Here is a 20,805-nt window from a genome sequence, read left to right as displayed (position 1 = left end):
CCCTAGGTCCTCTGGGTTGAAGGCAGCTGCTTAATCGTACTGAAACATAGCTCTCTTTCCTAGACGACCTTTTCTCGGCAGTTTTTAGGAAACATAGCTACCATTAACACTCTTAGAAATCTGTTAAGTTATAAATTGGCAGCCTTTAGGATTCTACAGTCACTCTCTTGGTACAATTAGCGTAGGTTGAAAAGGTTGCTTTGATTCGGTGATGTGTGGATATTTTACAGTCCTCTTACCTCCGTGACCATCACAGCATTGCTCTGTATTATAGTATCTCCTTGACAGCCGTTCTGACACTAATTTAATCAATTTGTTGTATCCCTAGGGTGTGTTCTTGTTTGTAACAAGAAGGAAACCAGCCATTGGGGCAATCTGTCTTTAGAAAAAGCCACTGACAGAACAAAATTACCTGCATCTGTCTCTACAGATCTGCTTAAGGCTGTTATAGGTCTTAGTTTTTTGGACATGTTCTCCTTTCCTGGGGGAGGTTTATCTGGGGTTTCTAACAACCCAGAAGTGCAGACACATCCAGTTTGCGTATCAACCCCGCTGCATACATGTGCTGAAGACCATCTGCATACGTGCAGCAAACGTGGCGGGCTTGGGATGTGCAGGTCTGGAGGCATGTAGGTGGATTAGGGGCTGACCTCGCAAGCTGGACACAACACACGTAAGAGGTGTAAGGAGACATCCTGCTCCCTGGATTCAGCACAAAAGTCCTCTTTGATTTTAGTGGAGTACAGTAACACCCAAACCCGATAAGCAGCAAAATTTTATGGAGGAAACGGAGCACCATCCCACGTATACCCTTACATTAACCTCGCTGGCACAGCCAGTCTGGAGCCATCCCGCGTCCGATCCACCCCCGGGCCAGGCTGTCCCCTCTCTACCGTCAGGCAGCACCCCCGAGCCCCAAATCTGCATTCAGCGGGATTAGCTGGGCAGGCAGACACAAAATGTTTCTGTGTCTTTGCAAAACCAGACTAAAACCATAAAACTAGAAGTTTAAGACTCGATAACACAGCATCCTAATAGCTAATAATGCTAAATAGTAAGTAAAATACTCATTACTCTCACCTAATTATCTAACCAAAAATCTTCAGAATTGTGACTTTTCCCAACACATCTCAAACTAAAATCTTCACAATATGTTTTTATGCTTCTATATATGCATATTATAATAGCATTGGAAAGGATACATAATGTCCATGACATGAAACTATCAAACAGTGGTACCACTTTTTCAGGCCTATTATGTGAAATCTTTATGAATAAAGAGCACGAATTCCCAAAAAGTTGTGCCTAACAGCATTGGGAACCAGTCATAAAAAATTAAGTTTAATCTAGCTAATTTGCATTTACGCTTAAAATTTGATTCTCCAGATAATATTTAAGTGTTTTGTTGTGTGTCTTGGCTCTCTATCAGAAGTGAAGGATGAGGTCCCTGACAGGAACCAAGAAAAGGTTCCTGCTTATTTATGCTAGAGTATGCTCAAAAATATATTTTTCTTCTTCCTTTGCTGTTATGTATCAGTATAACAACTTCCCCAAAGGTTTTGACTGCTGCAAGCCTTGCAAATTAATGCTATGCATGTATAAATGTATTTGTATATATATGTAGGGTGTGTGTGTACACAAACATATTAATTTACAAATATAATGCATTTTTTAAAAAAAGTTCACTTTATAATAGATTTTCCAGCTAATTAATTCTTCAGGCTAATACTGTTTGGTACATTATAAAAATCTGTGTTCTTGTTATTTACAAGAACTCGGCAAGAATAAAATTAAGGCGAAGAACACTTTAGACTTCATGACAACTGAATCTGCTATGCCCGGGAATACTTTGGAAAATGATTAAATGAATGATTATCTTTAAAAACAGCTCCATGGACCAGGCTTTTACAATGCAAATCTCAGTTCTGTACTGAGTTATGCTGAATGTGTGTTTTCATTATAATTACTGATTAGTTGTTTTTCCCTAACAAAAACCCTACATTGCTGATATGATACAGATGTGAAACAAAGAGTCACTGCAGAGCGTGTCTAGTCCGTGAGGCACGCCAGGAAATGGTCAATTTACGTAGAAATGTGTCTGTGGGGATTTGTTCCAAACTCCGGGCTCTGCCGGGAGCATATCTGTAATTTTCTTTCTGAGAGAAAGGCAGGGGATGGAAGCTCCCAAGGTTTTGAGGAAGAAGCAAACATGACATGGAATTGCTGCTGCTGTGCACAAATTTAGAGGATGTTTACACTCTGAGAAAGCTCTTCGCTACTTCTCCCAGATATAAGAACACCCCTATTAATTATGCTGTATCTCAGATATCACTACGACAAAATAGGAATGTGGGCTTCTTGATCGTAGAAAGGATAACGTAAAGAATTGTCCCAGGTACTGCCCTTTCTTAACCTGTCCAGGAAGCACAGCAGAAAGTTACTGCCATAATAAAACAGATGCTCTGCTTAGAAGGAAAATCTCAGCCGGTCTGCTTCAAATTGTTCTCCTGTGGGAGTTAGTGAAACAGTAAATAGCAGCCTCTTTCTAAACTGAGACCTTTCCATGATCAAAGAGCCTTCCCAGATGCGCCTCAAATCTGCACTGTGCTGAAGCTATCCTTAAGTACCAGCGATGTCGTTATTCCTGCCCGAGGACCTCCACCTCATCTCATCTGTAAATTCAGACTGACATTGCCATTTCTATACATTTCAGTTTGTAACAACCCCTGAAACATTAAAGCAGAAATACTGTGCAATGAGACACCCTACGCTTTTATATAAATTGACGATTATTAATGTGCCGGAAATCACTTCATTATTACTGAGCCAAATTCTGCTCTTTGCTGAGATCAAGAAAGGTTCACAAAATTTACAGCGCAGTAAAAATGAGCAGCCTTTGAGTCATTTCCTTTATATCTTCTCCTGAATGACATTGGCTCAACTGGAGGCTTTTTGAAGGCTTGAATTCCCCCTACACAGTTCACTTTAAACAAAGATGTTTTGGGTCATCCTGCACAGCAAAGACTTGCCAATTAGTATTCTAATAATGTAGCTGATTAGCCTTATCTCCATACCCCTGTTAAAAAGGCCGTTTACAACCCCTTTCAAAATGCATGAATATATATATACGAAGGCAGCTGACAGAACACTACAGGAAAATTTAAGCTCCAGTAGCTCATCATCTCCCCTGTGGATCGTTTCTGGAAAAACGTGCTGCTGACCTTAAAAAAACCCAACCTCTTCTGACAACTAAAGCACACCAATAAAAAAGCAATTTGATTATGGGATCAATGCACAAAGTAATTTAAAGAAAAGTAATAATCTACAAACCAAACAGGTTCGCATGGACAGATCCAGCACTGGTGTAGAAGAAGGTGACCCCAGCGGGAGCGCTGTAGGCGTTTGCTGGGAGAAATGCCCCCCACACTCGCACATACTACCCACAGTTAAACAAAAAAATCAGATTCTGAAGATTTGAAGTTGGTATTTCTAATTGCTGCGTACCGTAGGAAATAGGTTGTATATTCTTTTTTAAAAATGTTAAGACCACTTCTAAAAGGAATTATACTGATGTAAGAAACACAAGGGCTAGAGGATCTGAAAATTCATGGGTTACTGGCTGAAATCATTGCCCATGATGAGCCTAACGCTGGTTCACTGCTGGTCAACATCACTGATGATTTTTTGGGGAGAGGCATTTCCCCATGCTCCTGAAGCATGTGCTCTTCCACAGGTGCCAGTTAAACATGGCAACCCTCTTTTAGACTGAGGTCTTCTCTCCATCCTTCTATCACTGAAAAAATGTAAATAATCTCCTTTTAATATTAATATTTTCAATGTTTTAATTAAGATTAAAATAATTAAGTTTGTAATTACAGTACTATCTTCTATCACCAACAGGAAACCTTACAGTCATGAATCAAACTGAATCATCGCCCAGATGTGATCCTTCTTCTCGGAGGGAATCTCTCTTTGTAAGGGTGAACACAGGACCTATTTTTGTCATTCCAATTTTATCCGTGTCAGTCTTCAGTCCAGGTTAACATGAATGTATACACCTCAAATGTATTTATCAGACGGTATTTATTTACAAAAGATATTGTGTGGTAGTGATGGGCAACTACTCCTTTTCCTCGAACGCACACATTTATGGACTCCTTCAAGGACCAGTCTCACAGCTCTCCATTTTACATTTGTGTACACACACACAAAGCATATGATACTAGGTAAAACTTTTTAGCTATAAAGGGAATAATTGCATCGATACATTGGAAACCACAACCTAACAGCCTACTCTGTGTTCAGGACCATTTTTCTTACTCAAACAGCTGCTGCCAGCAAGAGCAGAGGGATTATTGCCCACACTGTACAAACCCCCATAATTTCTACTACAAAGCGCTGCCCACCCTGACCATGGAGAAATTCGGTCTGTGACCACCTCCTGCTCGGCAGAGCTGGCTGTGGGCAACGGCATTGTGCTGGAGCTCTTCCTTCATGTTTATTTAAGTCCCAGTCAGGGCCTGGGGGTGAACGGGGACTTCGGGTCTGTTTGTCTCTCTGGCCCCCCGAAGCAAAGGCAATGTGGGAGGGGTAGGAAAGGACCGAAACTCCCTCTTCCAGGGGCATGGCTCCCTGCAGGGTTGGGGAAGCGGGACACCCCCGCATTGACCTCCCATGCTGTTCGGGTCCTTGCGGTCCCCCCTCATGCCGCACCGCTGGCCCCGGAAGCCTTTGGGACCATGGGGTGTTCCCCCAAGAGGCTCGGGGAATGGCACAGTCAGTAGCCACCTCCTGCGGGGTGGTGGATGGGGCCACAGACTGGAGGGGTGAGGTCGAGGGGAGCAGGACAGCAAGCCTGTAGACAGCAAAAAAGTAGGGAACGGGGAAAATTATCTTCTGAAACCTAATAGCATTATGTCCTGAGCCATTCCAACCTGAAGGACAGGTTTCCTTCTGACGATATGCAGGGTCTTATGGGTTTTCTCCTGAAGCCAGAATGACTTTTGGCCAGATATATGAAATGTGAGTCTAATGCTGGGATGTAACTCCCAACGTTCATTTAGGATTTGACTGAATATATGCTTAGACACGTGCTGCTGAATTCCCAAAGCATGTGCATTCAAGCTTGTGCATCAAGCACAGATCTTCCTTATGCAAACCTGGGCTTCAGCAAGTCGTGTCTCATTTTTTTGGAAACTCTTGAGATGTCTGTATGTGGTTCAACTCATTACAGAACAACAGAAATGTACATCTTTCTAGACATAACCTACATAAGCAGAAAGGCAGAAGCATTCAGGTCCAAGTTTTCAGGAAAATGTGCATTTGCTTTAGCTTAGAGCCTAATGCTCTGTTATTTGCATATTTCAAAAAGGAGACACTAATTACTGCATTTGTCAGTTAATGGCCGCTGCAGCAGAACTTACTTCTATGTCTGACATAAAGAGAAAAAACGGCAGGTTTGTGTGGCAGAACAGTAATGTACAGTTTCCAAGTAGAATTCTTTAAAAATGCTACTTACTTTATCAGATGTTATTTCTTTTGAATAAACAAATATCAAATAGAGTTATAATAAATGTTTCTTTTATTAAAATAAGATAATTAGGAAAAAGATTACAAATTTTGGGATGTTCAAGCCCTTCTATAAATGCAAAAGTTAGTATCAAGAAAAGTTTCTCTTAGTTTAACTGACAACTTATTTATTTGGAAATATGCGAGTGCTACCTACCCTTGGGAGTGTCCAATCTCCAGTATGACTTAAACATACACTGAAAAATAACTAAGATAGATAACTGCCTAAAGCAACTTCCTAAAACTGCTTAAAACAGCAAAACAGCCCATAAAGCAGCAGTTTATCACCCTATAGCACACACTATTTCCAGTTTCCTTTAGCCTGCAGCACCCTCCGGTGGCTGATCCCGCTGATGGGTTTCTCTACAGCTTGGCATAAAGCAGTCATAAACTAAGACAAGCCAGAAAAGGGCACTTGACTGGCCTCCTGCGCCAGTCCGATGCCACTGTCCTACGTTGTCCCCAGCACCCTGTGTCGCTCACAGCCTGTGATCCCCATTCAGTAATTCTCCCTTCCTTTCCCATTTCTCCGGAGCACGTTCCAGCACATCCCGGGCTGCACTGAGCACCCCGCTGGGAAAGGCTGGGGCGCAGCCCCCCACAGCCTGCTCCGCACCAGCTCCCACCCACAGCTTCAGCCCTTCGCCGTAGCCCGGAGATTGTGCTGCGGTGCGATTCACACTGCACACGAGCACTGCTGAAACACGGATGTGTAGGTGTGTTAAGGGTATAATAACGGTATTATTATCCTGAAAGCCTCTAATAATAAGCACACATTAAGATATACCAACTCAGAGCCTATAGGTTTGTCCCCCATGTGTGAGCACTTAATTTTTGCTTTAGCAAGTGTCTGAAACGCCTCTACATAGCAAGGCGGAGCAGTCTGAGACCTGGAGGTTAACCACCCTCCTGCCAACGCTCCCGGAAAGGCTCACGCCACGTCTTCTTGGTTTCAGTTTGCTGTTTTTGTAAACCTGTTCTGGTTTTTAAAAAGCCCTCCCATTGTCATATACTCATCTCAACCATTTCCTGATTTAAATTATTTCCCTCCTTTGACTGCATTAAGATTCTTTTTTGGGTTACTAAATGCATAGATCTCATTGATCTTACTGCCCAGGAAACACCAGCCCCTTGGAGACTGGCATGACACTGACAGACACGAAGGGTTTGGACCCCTCTCTAAAAACTAGCAGGGCTGAGATGTACAACTGCAAGTTTTGAAGAAAAGCGGGCATTGTTGAATCTGACCCTGAGCCACAGATTACCTCAGCGAGCACCATGTAAGACAAATAATTTCTAAGACTCCCTGAATGCATCCCTCTGTATGTAGACATTCTATGTCTGATTGATTTTAAAAGCAGCAATCCTATCTAAAGCAGCAAATCGATAACCTGCAGTCAAACAGTTAAGATCTGAGAGATGTTCAAATTCAGATTTGATAGACATTCTGCTTAGAAAAACTATTTGGGGAAAAAAAAAAAAAGAAAACTGATGGGATGAAGTGCAGAGAGACAATTACTCCTTTAAAGCAGATCCACTGACTGCTGCTACTGTCCCCATCATGTTTACCAGTCAAGTAACTCATTACCAGCATAAATTAGAAAAAAAGTAAGTGAAATTGTGAATTAAAATACTTTTCTGAACACTATTTGTCTTTTCAGTCCAAAATGAAAATTATTTTAATCTATTGCATTTAAAATATACATTTTTAAAGTAGCATGACTGCTTGCTGTTCATACAAATTTGACAGTGTATTTCATTACCTACCTAGTGCTTTTTTGTTAAGAGTGACCACTGATCTAAAGAAATAAAGTTAGCATTTGTGATTATATCATACTGAAATTCAATACCTAAATTACTAAAGTAAAAGATAGATAAATAAATAATGTTTACATAAAGTCGTTCATTTCAAAATTTTCTCTGCATTATCATCAGAAACTTTTTAACTTGAGCAAGAGGGACTAACAGCCATGAAAAGGAAGTTACATAGTATATATAATTCTACAATAAATTGGTTTCCAGTTAATCAGTCTTACCTGTCAGGAGCTCTGGTTTTGCTTCCTGCCTTGTGCTTCCAAGGGACGGGGAGTTCCCACCCGCATCCTGCGCCTCGAGGACCTTTGTGACACCGCAGCCATGGGAAGCTGCGGACGGGAGCTTGCTCTTGCCCTTCCTCGACAGCCCCAGGTTTGTGCGCTCAGCTGCAGTTCTCATTTGTGACTCACACTGGTGGGATTTCTTCCGGATTTTCCCTCCTTCACCTGTTTTTCTAGAGGATCCATTTTTCCTTCCCGGCTCCTGCGCCAGCCTCCTGGGCTCGGGCTCTGTGGTACTTGTGTTCCCTTGCCTCAAGGTGATAAAATCTTCTGTTCCCTTTTGCTGCCTCCCCCAGCCCAGAGCGTGCAGATCAGAGATAACGTGTTTTCCACTCACTCTTTTCCAGGTTGAACTTTTTGTTGGGACAATATTAAGTCTTTTGTCATCATTTAGGGACAGCAAATTATAAATTATTGTGCCATTTTTCTCATCATGCTGGGGGCCATGGTCTACTGAAAATTACCCCCAAAATTACAACTTGATTTCTTGAAGGGTTCAAACACAGCGTCACGTTTTTCCCTAAAATTGGGCTTGTGGGATATTCAACCAACCATTGGACATACCCTGTGTTATGAAGAAATACATTATTTTTTCATGAGTTACTCCTCTGCATCTCTTCCTAAAATCTTCTTTCAAGACAGATTTTTAAATAACTATGAATAACAAATATAAATGTGTGACATATAAAACAGGACACGGTCACTTCTACAGAGAAGCAATTTACTACCTGCTTAGCAGGGAATCAAAATATATTCAGTTTATCTGAATTAGAATACTGCTCCTTATGTAAAGCTGAGAGCTATTTCAAGCAGCAGAGCCAGGACTCCAGGAAGGAGCCTGTGGCTGTAGGAGAGGGAGGGGGTTTTTGGCTTTCTTCTTTGTCGGCTTAGTTCTAGCTTTTCAAAATGCTCAGTCAGAGGTTTCAGTGGTGCAGACACCACCTGTGCAGAAATTTCCACATACCCTAGTTCAGCTTCAGTCTGAAAAGGTCAGAAATATTGCATCTTCCATCACCAGTAGCAAAATATGAGAGATATTTGGGGTTTTTGAAATGGCAATGTCTCTTTTTCTGTCTTGGTAATCAGTGCTGTCTTCCTGTTAATAACAGTAGAAGCAATTCTAGCTTCCTCAGTAGGCTGAAACAAGAGAAATACATAAAAACATGGATCCAAAAAAGTATATCTGGGCAAAAATAACATGCATGAGATTTCTGTAAAGTTTGTATTTATAACCATCTGTTTGAATTGTACAACTGATAAAAAAGAATTTGTGTTGTATTCTGTTGACTTTGATGACTAATAGGGAATGTTCCCCTTAATGCCATCCATGACATGATAATTTCTACCGTCTCTGGAAGCACAAACAGATTGGCATTTTATCTCCTATTGACATGGGAAAGAAGGTGGGGTTGGGCAATATCTAGTGCCCTAAGGCATGATGCTGGGAGAAGCACACATTTATAAATGACATGTCCCCACCCAAGGCATTCTGGTTTTTTAGCCTGAAGACAGGACAAGATAATGCAACGGGTTTAATCCATCTGTGAACTTGTCAGACAGCCCAGCCATGCGGGGAGAAGGAGCAGTGGCTTTAGAGATTTCCATTTTTGGGTTATCTGGGGCACCCAGGAGACACCCCCCTCAATACCGCTGAAGTCTGAGCAGCAAGGGGAAGGCTCTGATGCTTTACAAGAAGAAGAGAGGAGACCAGAGGTGATCCAAGGGCTTACCTTTTGTGTGTGGCCTGAAGGACTATGACCAAAGAATGAAAGCTAAAGAGAAAAATAAAAACAAAAATAAAAACTGAAAAGGGGAGGGAGGAGAGGAAAAAATGGAAGAGAAGAAAGAGAATAAGAGTTTACAGTGTGTTTAGCTGAGAAATAAGCCGTGGTTACAGACAGAGTGCAACAAAACTCTTGGTTGAAAAGAAATATAAAGTGTGAAGTAAGTTCTGAGGGCTCAGCTCAGTTCAGCCAGAGCCCAGCAACCCTCAGACTGATGAGAGTCGTCTCCTGCCCCAGCGGAGCCCAGCCCAGTTGCAGCCAAGAGGTCATGAAAAACGGGGAGGAAAAGAATTAGCTGAATTCTTCTGATATCTCCAAAAAACCCCCAAACCCACACTGCTAAGGTTTGGGCTTAGTTTCAGGTGAAAGTCCAGCTCAGTCCCTATTGTACCTGAACAAGTTCTCCCATGGCAATTTCACTAGAAATAGATGGTTTCAGATGAGGGTAATTTTAGGGTAAAATTCAACAGTTATGGCTTGACTGGAGAAAGTTCGATGACATTAACCATGGTGACAGTGATTGCTGTGGCTGCAGGTGAGGAGAGGAGAGGAGAGGAGAGGAGAGGAGAGGAGAGGAGAGGAGAGGAGAGGAGGGGAAAGGGACCCTCCTCATTCCCTCTGGGGAAGGCAGGTCAATGCAGTTGCACGTGCAAATGCTGGAGACGGCAGGGAGAAAAGATCCCTGGCTCCTTCCCGGAGCACGTGCGAGACCTCACCCCTCTGCCATCCAGCAGCTCTCCATCACTCCCTTCCCAGGGCAGATGGACCCCTCCATGCTTGCCAAGTCCTGTATTTCAGACTTTACTGAAGGGTAACAGAAGGAAAGACTCAATTTAAGCTGGTAACCTTTCCTTCTCAGAGGGACTAATGCAAATGCAAAATGGTTTCCCGGAGCACTCTCACATTAGCTCACTGCACTAACAAACACAAACTTTTTATAAGATTCTTTCCTTAGCCAAGGTGAAATGAATATATGGTCATGTGCACATACAATAACTGTTTCATCTGCATTACCTTACCTTTTCCTCTAACTCTTTTATTTGTCTTTTTTGGCCTTCAATTCTTTCTTCTAGCTCTTTAATTCTCTGTCAGATTTCAAATAAAAAAATATTTATTAACCAACCAAATACAGATGTACCCAGAAGATGCATTATTTTTGGAGATATAAGTTGTATGTGCTGTGCTTCTAAAAAAAATAAATTGGGTTTTAAGCTGTAGGTGAGTCCTCCGTGAATGTCACTATGCATGACAAATTTATAAAAATCAAAATGCCCTGTTTGCAGGGATTATCCAAGGCAAATAAAAATCTGGCCCCAGGACCAGCCATTTCTGGTACAGCTCTATGAGGAGAGGCTGGTGCTCACAAGTTCATTACGTTTCCGTCTGAGGGACCGTCCCACCCCGAATCTCGCCGTGCCCGTGCACCGGCGCCTACCTGCTGTGCATGTTGAATGAGCTCCATCCTTTCTCGCAGGATTTGGGCGTCCCTCTCCCGGAGCTCGCTCATCACCTGCCGCTTCCATTGCTCTACGGCGCTCTTCAGTTTCTCTTTCTCCTCTTCTGAAAGAAGTTCGGAAATTTTGGCTCCAGCTTCTTGCTGCAGGGCATCATAGAGCATGGCTTCTAATTCCAGAATTTGCTAATCAAAAACAATATAAGGCTGTCAGCTTGACCTTGTCTCTGGTCCGATGAGGATTTTGTGAGGAACTGAAAATCCTACCCTGGTAAGGCAATGGGAGCAGTACAGGGGTTGTGTGCTGAGCCTCCCACACCGGACAGTGCGGAAAACTTAATCCAGGGGGAAAATACTTCAGGCTGCTTTTACCCTGTGGGGCTCTGAGCAGCACTGGAACTGGGACAGCCCCTGGGCCTAGCCTAGTCTGCCTCTCAAAAAATACATGGGTGACAACTTCTTCTTTCTGGAGATGGGGAGATGGCTGTGGGGAGCAAAGGGAAAAAGGAAAAAAAGAAAAGGAAAGGGAAGAGGGAAAGAGATTCATAAAAGACTAATTTTGTGAGTTACGGATATTTTTTAAATGTAATGTTCAGTCTCTCAGTTCACCTTTCCCAGCTATTCTGTTCACAGCAGCAGAGGATATGGCAGCACCAGGTCATACTCCTGCCAGAAAGGAATGACTCTCTGTTGTGTGCTTGCAGCATTTTGTACCAACTAGCTTAAAATGCTCCGTGTGAAGGCGTTTCCAGCACTTCCTCTGGCAGAGCTGTCAACTCCAAGAGGCTTTATGCTCAAGAAAAATATATCTGGTAGCTGGGCTCTGTTCCTGCAGTCTCAGGCTGCAGAGCCTTTACTTCACTGCATCAGAGGATGTCTCTTGCACAAAGACGGATGTACCCTCTAGATTTATTGAGATATGGCAGAGTGTAGGAAACAGACTGGCAACATTTCCGCAGAGTCACCGAGCCTGGTACCCTCCTAGGGCAGGTGACTTCTCCTTCAAAGTCCAAGATGAATGCTATTCCTTCACGCAAGCCAAAACCAAGACAAAATCTTTTTCAGCAAGTTTGATATAGAGCAAGAGACAAAGCAGCAAATGATGGCCCCTTCTCACACTCTCTCCAAAGCTGGTGGCCTCTTGCAGAACTCTCTGTGGCTTCAGGGGAACCGGACTGCTGCAATAGTGTGGCTTGAACCTCTAGAAAGGGTGTTTGAAAATGCCATAGATGTCTGTTGTGATAATTCAGCTCAATTAAAAATTGACAAGTTTTTCCACCTGAGGATGCTGGTGGGTTTTCTTACTATGTTTTAACAGAGTCAGGACAGAAGAATACAAGCATTTACAAGAATAATAACATCATGGCAGGAGTTATAGATACTGGTGATAACTGAAAGACAACAACCATGGCATCCCTGTGGGGAAGATCAGATCAGATCTCAGAAGAAGATTCTGCTTTCACTTTTAAAAATAACGCCAACATCCTTGCTAACCGTAACTGTCTCAACAAAATGCTGTTATCTGAAACATGGATTTCTGTTGGGCCCCAAACCTCGATTATACAACCGTTATCCCTCTCTGGTTATATTGACTTGTGAAGAAAGAAGAGCCTGCGGAAATTCATGGTCTCCAGAGGGGCAGCAGTGCCAGGAGACTCTGTGTGAGCCAAGTGCTTCTCGGAGCAAAATCCCTCGCTAGCAACTAAAGGGAGTGAAAACCGTGCAAAAAGCTTAGCAGTTACAGCTGGTAATCTTGTTGGATGCAGTTAGCGGGGGAAGATTAGCGACTCCTCATCTCATGGGGCACAAAGGAAACATGGAAGTGAAACAAATTATAGAAATCAAAAGAGCTTTTGCCATTTGAATTTCGGGGCAGGACAAAGCTTTCTTGCTGCTTTCAGGCTGCATTTGTGCCTGGGAGTGAAGCCCATCACTTTGCCTGGGGACACTCATGTGATACATTCAAAGAATACAGGAAAATGCAAATAACCCTCAGCTACTTCTGCATGGGCTGCAACACATTCATTATGCTCATTCCTTCTCCACAAGCAGCATTGCCAAGGAGCAGGTAGTTGTTGTTGGACCCTTTGGCAAATTTGGGATCCTGGAACTGGAGATCCATCTCATGGATGGAGAGCGAGCGGCTGGCTATGAGCCGCAAGGGTGCTGAGTAACACCCTAATCGACAGCCACGGCTCTGCATCTTCTGCCGACTCCATGATGTTACCAGGAATTTCAAGTGATGCCATACGATTTTTCCCACTCTGCTGCTGTTGCAAGTTTCTGCATACTCAGATTTATGGATCTGTTTCAGAACTCACCCAAGACCCAGAGGATCACCTCTCTCAGGGCTTATCTTTGAAGATGAATCCTACAGGCTCAGCCTTTGGCTGCACTAAACTGCTTCTCAGAACAGCTCAAGGCTGCAGGAGATAATCTGGCGTTAGGGCTGAGACCGCAGGTAAGAGGGGCTTGTGTACTTTCCAGGGTTTCCACTGTGCATAGACATTGGTTCCAGATATAGCTCAGCATTTGGCAAAATCAGTCTTAAAAATCATCCTTACAGGAACGGAAAGTGTACTGAGTAAAAGCTCCCCCAAATGGTTTGGGATACGAATAGATAACAGGTATCCAGAAAAAGAGGCATAAATACTCATTGCTTCTCAGAAAGTGTAGCTGTGCTCAAGATTTAAATGGAACTGAAAGAATGAGATAAATTGATATGAAAATCTATGCATTTAAGTCTTTCATGAGCATATATTGAACTTTTCTCTGACTGAAGGGAACAAGACCACGATGACTAAAGCGATGGATGAAATGGGTTAGGATCAGATAATGATGAACCTGACCTAAAAGCAGTTTCATTTCAAATTTACAGAATCACATAATATCTCCAGCTGTTTTGGTTACAGAGGCTGTAATGTAAGGAAATGTCTAGGTCAAAATCTCTATTTTGGAAGGAAAAGAGAAATTACTGAAAACATCATTTTCTTAACAGTCATTTACCAAAACTACTTCTAAATTACAACTTGTGTTTCTTAAATCAGTATTTGGGTCCTAATCCTGCAAGGAACATGCAAACACAAGGAACTTGGTTCATAAGGAACTCACTGTTAGCTCAGGTATAGAGAGTTTGTTTAAAATTCAGCCTATTTAGTCTTTGGGTCACTCCATGAGCAGAGAGTTTTTCTATAGAGAACAGACTACACATATTACACAATATAAGTTAATCAAGATGGCATAATTCAGTCAAGACTGGTTTTCCTCACCTTGTGGGCTTGGTCCAAGGACTGTTTCCTGAAGTCGAGCTCATCATCCAGGTAGCCCTTTTGCTTGCTGAACAGCTCCTGGAGACAGAAGGAAGAGGCAATCAGTGCAATGGCCACGGCCCTAACGCGACTGCTCTTCCTGCTGCCTCTCCTGCAAGTTCGTTCCCCTTGTCTCTCTGTACCTTTTCATTCTCAAGATCCAGCATCTTCTGCTGCAGCGCAGACTCCGTCACTTCTATCTGCTGTAGCCACTGTGCACAAAAACAGAGATCAGGTGCTTAAGCCTGAAGAGCAGAGGCAGCACGCCTGCGTATTCAGCTTTCACTGTGACATTAGGGTGTGTCAGCACACACTGCAAGTACTTATTTACATTCACTAAATAAAAGAGGAAAAACTAACTTTATTATTACATCTTTTCTTTTATATATACCGGTGATGGAAAAAAGCATGATTTCAAAGCCTAGCTGTTTACCTTCTAACATCATTTTGCTAATTAAGTAACATTTCAAAATAAGCAACGTCTGTCTGTATTGCCTGAATGTTGCCTTTATTTTGACAAAAACTAGTGTAAGTGTAATTTCACATAAAGAATCAGGGCATTTTGTGATGAAACTATCATTTACATCACCAGTGTCTTCAAGTGAGCTATTCTGAGAGGGTCAGATGCTTTCATGACACGCGTTTACTGATGAGTGATGCAGTTGTTATTACCTTTTCAGCCAACGTGAGAACTGTCCTCGCTTGTATGACAACTACTTGCTCTTCATTGGTCAGATTCTGCACCAAAAGCAGAATATAATTACAACAAATCCCAGTGTCTTGTTATTAATCTACTACTTGGGCTACTGCTGTGTTAAATAAATATGAAGTTAAATATGTTCGAGGAACAATAAACAATAAGGCAAAGAAAATTAGCATTGTAATGACATTGTTTTAAAAACAATTGTAACTATTCATGCTGAATTGTTATCATACATATAGTTAATTCTTCTAAAAATTCTGACATTTACCAAAAAAAAGATGTTGACACTGGATCTATTTTTCCCCAACTGGGAATAAACACACAGTTACACAAGACAAAATCAAGCTCAGCACAATGTGCCATTAAGAAAAGAGATGCAGTCTTAAGTCCTCTGTGTTCCGTTATATGCATAGTAGGTTAATACATGATCCTATTCTGCACAGCCAAAAGTGATGATTTTGGAAAACACTTGTTAAGACGTTAGTTTTTCAATTTGTGTTTTGGGTTTTGTTGTTGTTGTTGTTTTTTTTTTAAATGAAAATACTGAAACTATGTTTTGCATTTCATCCCAAACCTCGGTCTTGCTCTGGCCACATCTACAGTAGCAAAAGTGAATCTTTCCAGTTTGGGACCACATCTGCTCAGATCCAGAGAGCTGAGTCTGACCCACAGCTGTCAGGTACAGGTAGATGGGCCAGTCTCCATGTGTTATCATTCCCACGAGGTAATTAGGAAGTTGGTAAGAAGGGTGACTATAGTGAACTTCAATTTTAACACACAAGGTTGAGGACAGTGAAAGTGCTATCCAGCAGGGATGGGAGAGACCTTTCCTGAGGACCCCTGAAAATTGTCTCTTCCATAAATGCAAGTAATTTTTTTTTTAAAACAAGTTATGTTACATTAAAAATGAACCCATCCACACAGAATATTAACAGTGGGGAAGAGGAGGGCATCTGTGTTCCTCAGCCCCGCTTTCTCTATGCCTGTCCCCAGTGACCCCCTGGGCTGCACGGGATGTATCGCACCCCTCTGACCTTTGCTTCTGCTCTACTCCTAGAGGTACTCTCTCAAGGATTTGCCTTACTCAAAGCAATATTTAACTCATGACAGTTCAGTGGGAAGCAACTAGAAGCTGCCAGGGGGCTTTACAGAAATGCAGGTGAGAAAATGTGAGAAAAGTGAGAAAAGGATGGGATCACTTGCACGCAGGCGGGACACAGGTTCACTTTCCCAGACTCCCTAACAGCCAGACATGACAACATGCACCCATGGGGCAGAGTCTGCCGTCAGTGGCTGAGTCTGTGATGTTAAGCATGTGAAAACAAGAAAAAAACAAGCGATAACAACAGTTTACAGTTATCTTAAAGCTATCTGAGGTGAGAACTTCAAAGTCCCCCTTGAGGCGCATCTGGAATTAACTTCTTGTATGTAATAGGAAAAAAAAAATCAGGAGGAAATAACATTATAGACTAGAGATCATTAATATAAGTAAAGAAGCCAAGAAGAAAAGAAAGGGAATAGAAAACATGAGAAAAACTATCACTTTTTCTGTTCCTGTTTGTCTCCAAGTTGCCTGCTTGGGATTCTGTCCCAAAACACTCTGCATGGGACTAACCTGACATTAATAATGCCATTGAAGACAACATTAGCACAGGCATTAAGAGATTAATGGGTATTATCTTTCTACACATTAGTAGGGTCAGTCTTAGCTCATTGGTGATTAAGCTTACACGTATCTTTTTTTCATTCTTTGCACACAAAAGATTTTAGGATTCTTCATATTTCTGCCAGTGTGAATATCATTAACTGCAGCAGTCGTAAAGATTATGAATTGCTTCAATGTGTTTCAGCTCCTTCACTAACTCCTGGCTTGATTTCGTGGGGCAGAGCATGTAGATATCAGTGACTGGGGACGGTGGAGGTATGATGACCCAGCTGGTCTAACCGGAGAGAGATACTGGATAACCTGGACAAGAGATACTTCCAGGCTGCCCCCATGGCGCTGGGGATGGCATTTTTGCTGGTATCCAAACTGTACAGAGGCACGGGGGAGAGCTGGGGCAGCTCAGGTGAGGAGCTGTGAGAGCAGTGGGGACCTTCCTGCAGACCTGATGTCTGCAGCGGGGTTCTCCCAGGGAGGAGCTCTGCGAGACCCTCTGCTCTCCTCTGCCCCTCACAGCCACGGCGGGCTGTGGCTCTGCTGATAGATGAGAGTACAGGAAAGAAATATACAAGGGCATATATATCTTCTATATACATAACTATAGGTATAATTAATCACTTCCATTTGCTAAAGCAGAAATGCTTTCAAATTTCTTATTATCTGTTTCTTCTTTTCATGCTGCTGTTGTAACTTTTTGTTTAATATCCTGGTTTCTATCAAAGGTTTATGGGTTATTAGACAAAATTAAAACACGGCTGCTAAAATGCAAAAGCAAAGCAAATGCAGAGTAAGCAAATAAACAAACCATGTGAACAGTGACCAGGAAAAAAAACCACCAAAGTTTCAAAATATTTTCCAAATCATTGAAAATTTAAAAGCAATATTGTGACACCAAGATCGCACATGGTACTGGTCAGAAGGCTATTAACAGTCTTAAAAAGCCAGGAAGCGCTTAGCTCGTAGGCCAGTACTTTGACCACAGGGAGGACAGGTTGTGCAGTAGCAAACCAAGAAGTCTTTGCTAACTTAACATGAGGACAAATATTTACCAAAGCATGCACAATTTATTAAAGGAACATACACTTACGGCGTTATCCCCTAAAATGTCCAATTTTTTCATCAGCTCTGCTACTACTATGTCCTAACAAGAGAGAAATGGAAAACCAGGAGTCACAACAGAACGTCTGATTTTATTTAGGGAAAGGAAAATACGAAACGAGAATCCCTTACTGTTACACCTTCTGCCTCGCAGTAGACTTGGAGAGGGCTTTTCCCCTCTGTAAAAGGACCGTGATGGAAGTTGATGGCAGGCGATCGTCTTTCTCTCTCCTGAGAAATGACAATAATTGCTTGGTTACTCACTACAGTATGTCACAAATGGCAGCTTCACCAAGAACTTGATAAATATGGTTTGAAAAAGGTTCACTCTAACTGAACACATTGCAAAGCATTGCTATCGCAGAGTGGCTTCATTTTGGGTGCACAGAGCACAGAAACCCTTCCTCCTGCACCCTGTAGCTATTGACACTAACAGCCACGAGCAAGAGCCATTTCTCTGGCCAGACCATGTGCTTTGGTGAGAGTACTCAGGGAAGACCTCCACCTCACTGCAAAGCAAGGTAGACGTACATATTAAAAGTGCTAACATTTTCCCACCATGCTTCTTCATTAGGCACTGATCATGACCACCTACCTATTGTTTTGACTACATAATATTTGAACAAAACTATACACTTATACATAGTATAATATAAATAGCAATTAATTTTTTTTTGTAAGTGATTGCTTTGTTAATGTCTCTCTGGAGAATTTGGAAAACAGTTTCCAAGAGCTTATAGATTCTGTTTATACAGGTAATGGTACAGAAAACAGAAGGCTCAGTGGAGTAAACAGAGCAGTCTAGGCCACGTGATTCCTTCTCTGCAGGTTTAGCAAGAGGTGAAACACAGCAATGATTTTTGGCAATGAAAAAAAAGTTCCTTTTTCTTTCCCACGTGTAATCTGTTCTGGTTTTATCTCTTCGCATTTTCAGAACAGATGGAGTACAGCAAAATGTGTATCTACATCATGAGCCAATCTTCTGGATCTTAAAATTATTTAAATAGTAAGACTGCCAGAACAACCTATCAAGAATACCAGTATTGGTCCCTGAGTGTTTGTTTGGATTTTTTTTCTCTTTTATTAGCACTTTGTACCAAACCCTTTGGTCTTGTTCAGTAAACGTGGGCGAGTTCCCAAAGCTGTGGTGCCCCTGGCCGTGACTCGCGCAGCACAGGGCAGGCGGGTAGGACCATGGCTGCAACACATGCTCACTTCAAGTTCTAAGATCCTGAACTCCAGGAGCTCGTTTTGATCCTTAACGTCCTGGACATCATGTTTTAAGCGAGCTTCCTCAGCTTCCATTTGTTTTATCTGCAAAATAAAGCAACATGTGTTAGCACCGTTTGCAGAGTGTCACTCGAGATCCGCCACGCTTTGACCATGCCGGGGAAACGCCGGGGTCAGCGTGAGCACCGAGGGTCCGAGCCCACCCTCTGGGGTTAGCACAAGTGGGCACCGCACAGCGCTGGGGGAACACGGGGCTTTTCCCCACAACCAAGTCCTCACATGACCTCACACCGGGACATTTTATGGGGCAATAGAAAATGCCAAAAAACCACTTTTTCTGGCAGGTTTATAAGGATCTTGTGAATTATTTCCAGTAGAGCTGTGTGATACAGATTAAAATATTGCACCTTCTGCATTCCTTAAGATACAAATATTATTTGAATAATACAAATAGAAACATTGAACACCTTTTCTACCAGTTCTTGATTTCTTCTATACAATGCTTGCTTCTCCTCAATCCACTTCATGTCCTTGAAAAAGAAATGACCAATACTGTAGGTGAAGCTGGCAATGTTTAGCACAAACACAGTAGCAAGTATTTCACTAAATCACACATCTAGAGAAGAGGGACAGAATAATATTGCATATGAAATTGTAATTCCATTATTTCCTATGATATGAAAGCTCACCGTTCCTGTCTTATTTTAACAGTCCGTAGTATACAAATGGAATAGAAACACTCAAATGATTAAAAAACCACTTTCAGATAAAAGATTGGTTTGCATTTAAAGGGTATTTCTAGTTATGCAGTTACTATTAAATTTCAGTTATACTGAATACAAATTACATATTTCTGAACACTCAGAAAAATAAACCTTATTTTGAAACTAACTTCTTAATCTGATGGATATATAAAAGCCACAAAACCCAGAACATTATTTATCAGTGAGGTTAACAATAATAAGAGGTTAAGCTGGAAAGGTAATATTTTAAAGTTCTCAAAAAACATTTCATGTTTCTGGGTTTGTTTTTTTTTTGGGGGATTGGTTTTTTTTTTTTTCTGGAAAAGTAAGACACAAGCTAGAAGCAGCCTGGGAACATTTCTTGTATTTCCAACTGGGGGTTGGATATTTGCAGTCTGCAATATTTCATTCTCAAGGCTATCCCAAGGCTGGAGGTGTGCCTGTTTCTTTATCACCTTTGGACGTCAGGATGCGAGGTGGTTTTAAACTCTGTACTCTTCCAATTTAAGGTGCACTTTCCTTTTAACATTTTCCTGTGTTATTCTACTTTATGCACATCTCCAGACTGTGTAACCTTGGTGCCAGGACTGACTAGTTCACCCGAGCCATGAGGAGGAGGGTGTTGCATGGTGGAGTGGAGGTGTTGGCTTGAGCTGCCACCCCGCTGCCAGGATGCTCCCCGATCTCGGTGGTGTGGACTTGGGCACAGGATCCTCCTGCATCCGAAGGACCGCACGACTGCACTGTGAGTGTTCAGAGCCACTCGGCTCTGCAGGCAGGGAGGCAGAAACTCCCAACGCCATAATGCCTTTTCTGTTTGGGGAACATTACGAGGGAGAATTTTCTAACTCTAGGTAGGCAAGGATGTATGCGAATGGCAAATATTTAGATCTCAGCCCCGCAGTCCAAAGGGATCCAAATGGCATGCAACAGCCAGGAGTGTAATGCAGTCTGTGCCAGGGGCTGAATGTCACCCACCGAAAGTTGCAGTGGCACCCAAAACTGCCAAGACCTCGAGTGGGGCTGGCTTTGCAGAGTGAAATCTGAAGGTCAGACCAAGATGATGGACTACCGAGCCAGCCTTGAATGAGCCAGTCATGCAAAAGCAGACACCTTGCAGTGAATTCAGAAATGAAAATTACCAAGTGTAAGCCTTACC

The 20,805-nt window shown here is 42.3% G+C and overlaps 1 protein-coding gene across 1 annotated transcript in view; it reads right to left on the bottom strand.

The window, feature by feature from the left end:
* JAKMIP3 (Janus kinase and microtubule interacting protein 3) overlaps nucleotides 1–20,805 on the bottom strand; it is a 91,390-nt gene that overhangs the window by 6,811 nt on the left and 63,774 nt on the right. Inside the window, exons 14-24 of the mRNA XM_075155315.1 lie at nucleotides 19,371–19,433; nucleotides 18,889–18,987; nucleotides 17,806–17,904; nucleotides 17,663–17,716; nucleotides 14,882–14,947; nucleotides 14,353–14,421; nucleotides 14,171–14,248; nucleotides 10,884–11,087; nucleotides 10,468–10,533; nucleotides 9,395–9,436; nucleotides 7,605–8,801 (exon numbers count right to left, since the gene is read on the bottom strand). Of these exons, the coding sequence (XP_075011416.1) occupies nucleotides 8,676–8,801; nucleotides 9,395–9,436; nucleotides 10,468–10,533; nucleotides 10,884–11,087; nucleotides 14,171–14,248; nucleotides 14,353–14,421; nucleotides 14,882–14,947; nucleotides 17,663–17,716; nucleotides 17,806–17,904; nucleotides 18,889–18,987; nucleotides 19,371–19,433 (966 nt within the window). The 3' untranslated portion in view covers nucleotides 7,605–8,675. The remainder of the gene's footprint in view (nucleotides 1–7,604; nucleotides 8,802–9,394; nucleotides 9,437–10,467; nucleotides 10,534–10,883; nucleotides 11,088–14,170; nucleotides 14,249–14,352; nucleotides 14,422–14,881; nucleotides 14,948–17,662; nucleotides 17,717–17,805; nucleotides 17,905–18,888; nucleotides 18,988–19,370; nucleotides 19,434–20,805) is intronic.

This window comes from Calonectris borealis, chromosome 7 (genome assembly GCF_964195595.1).
Source record: "Calonectris borealis chromosome 7, bCalBor7.hap1.2, whole genome shotgun sequence".
Classification (NCBI taxonomy): Eukaryota; Metazoa; Chordata; class Aves; order Procellariiformes; family Procellariidae; genus Calonectris; species Calonectris borealis.
The sequence above is the reverse complement of the archived record's forward strand: the minus strand, read 5'-3'. Positions and strand labels throughout refer to the sequence as shown.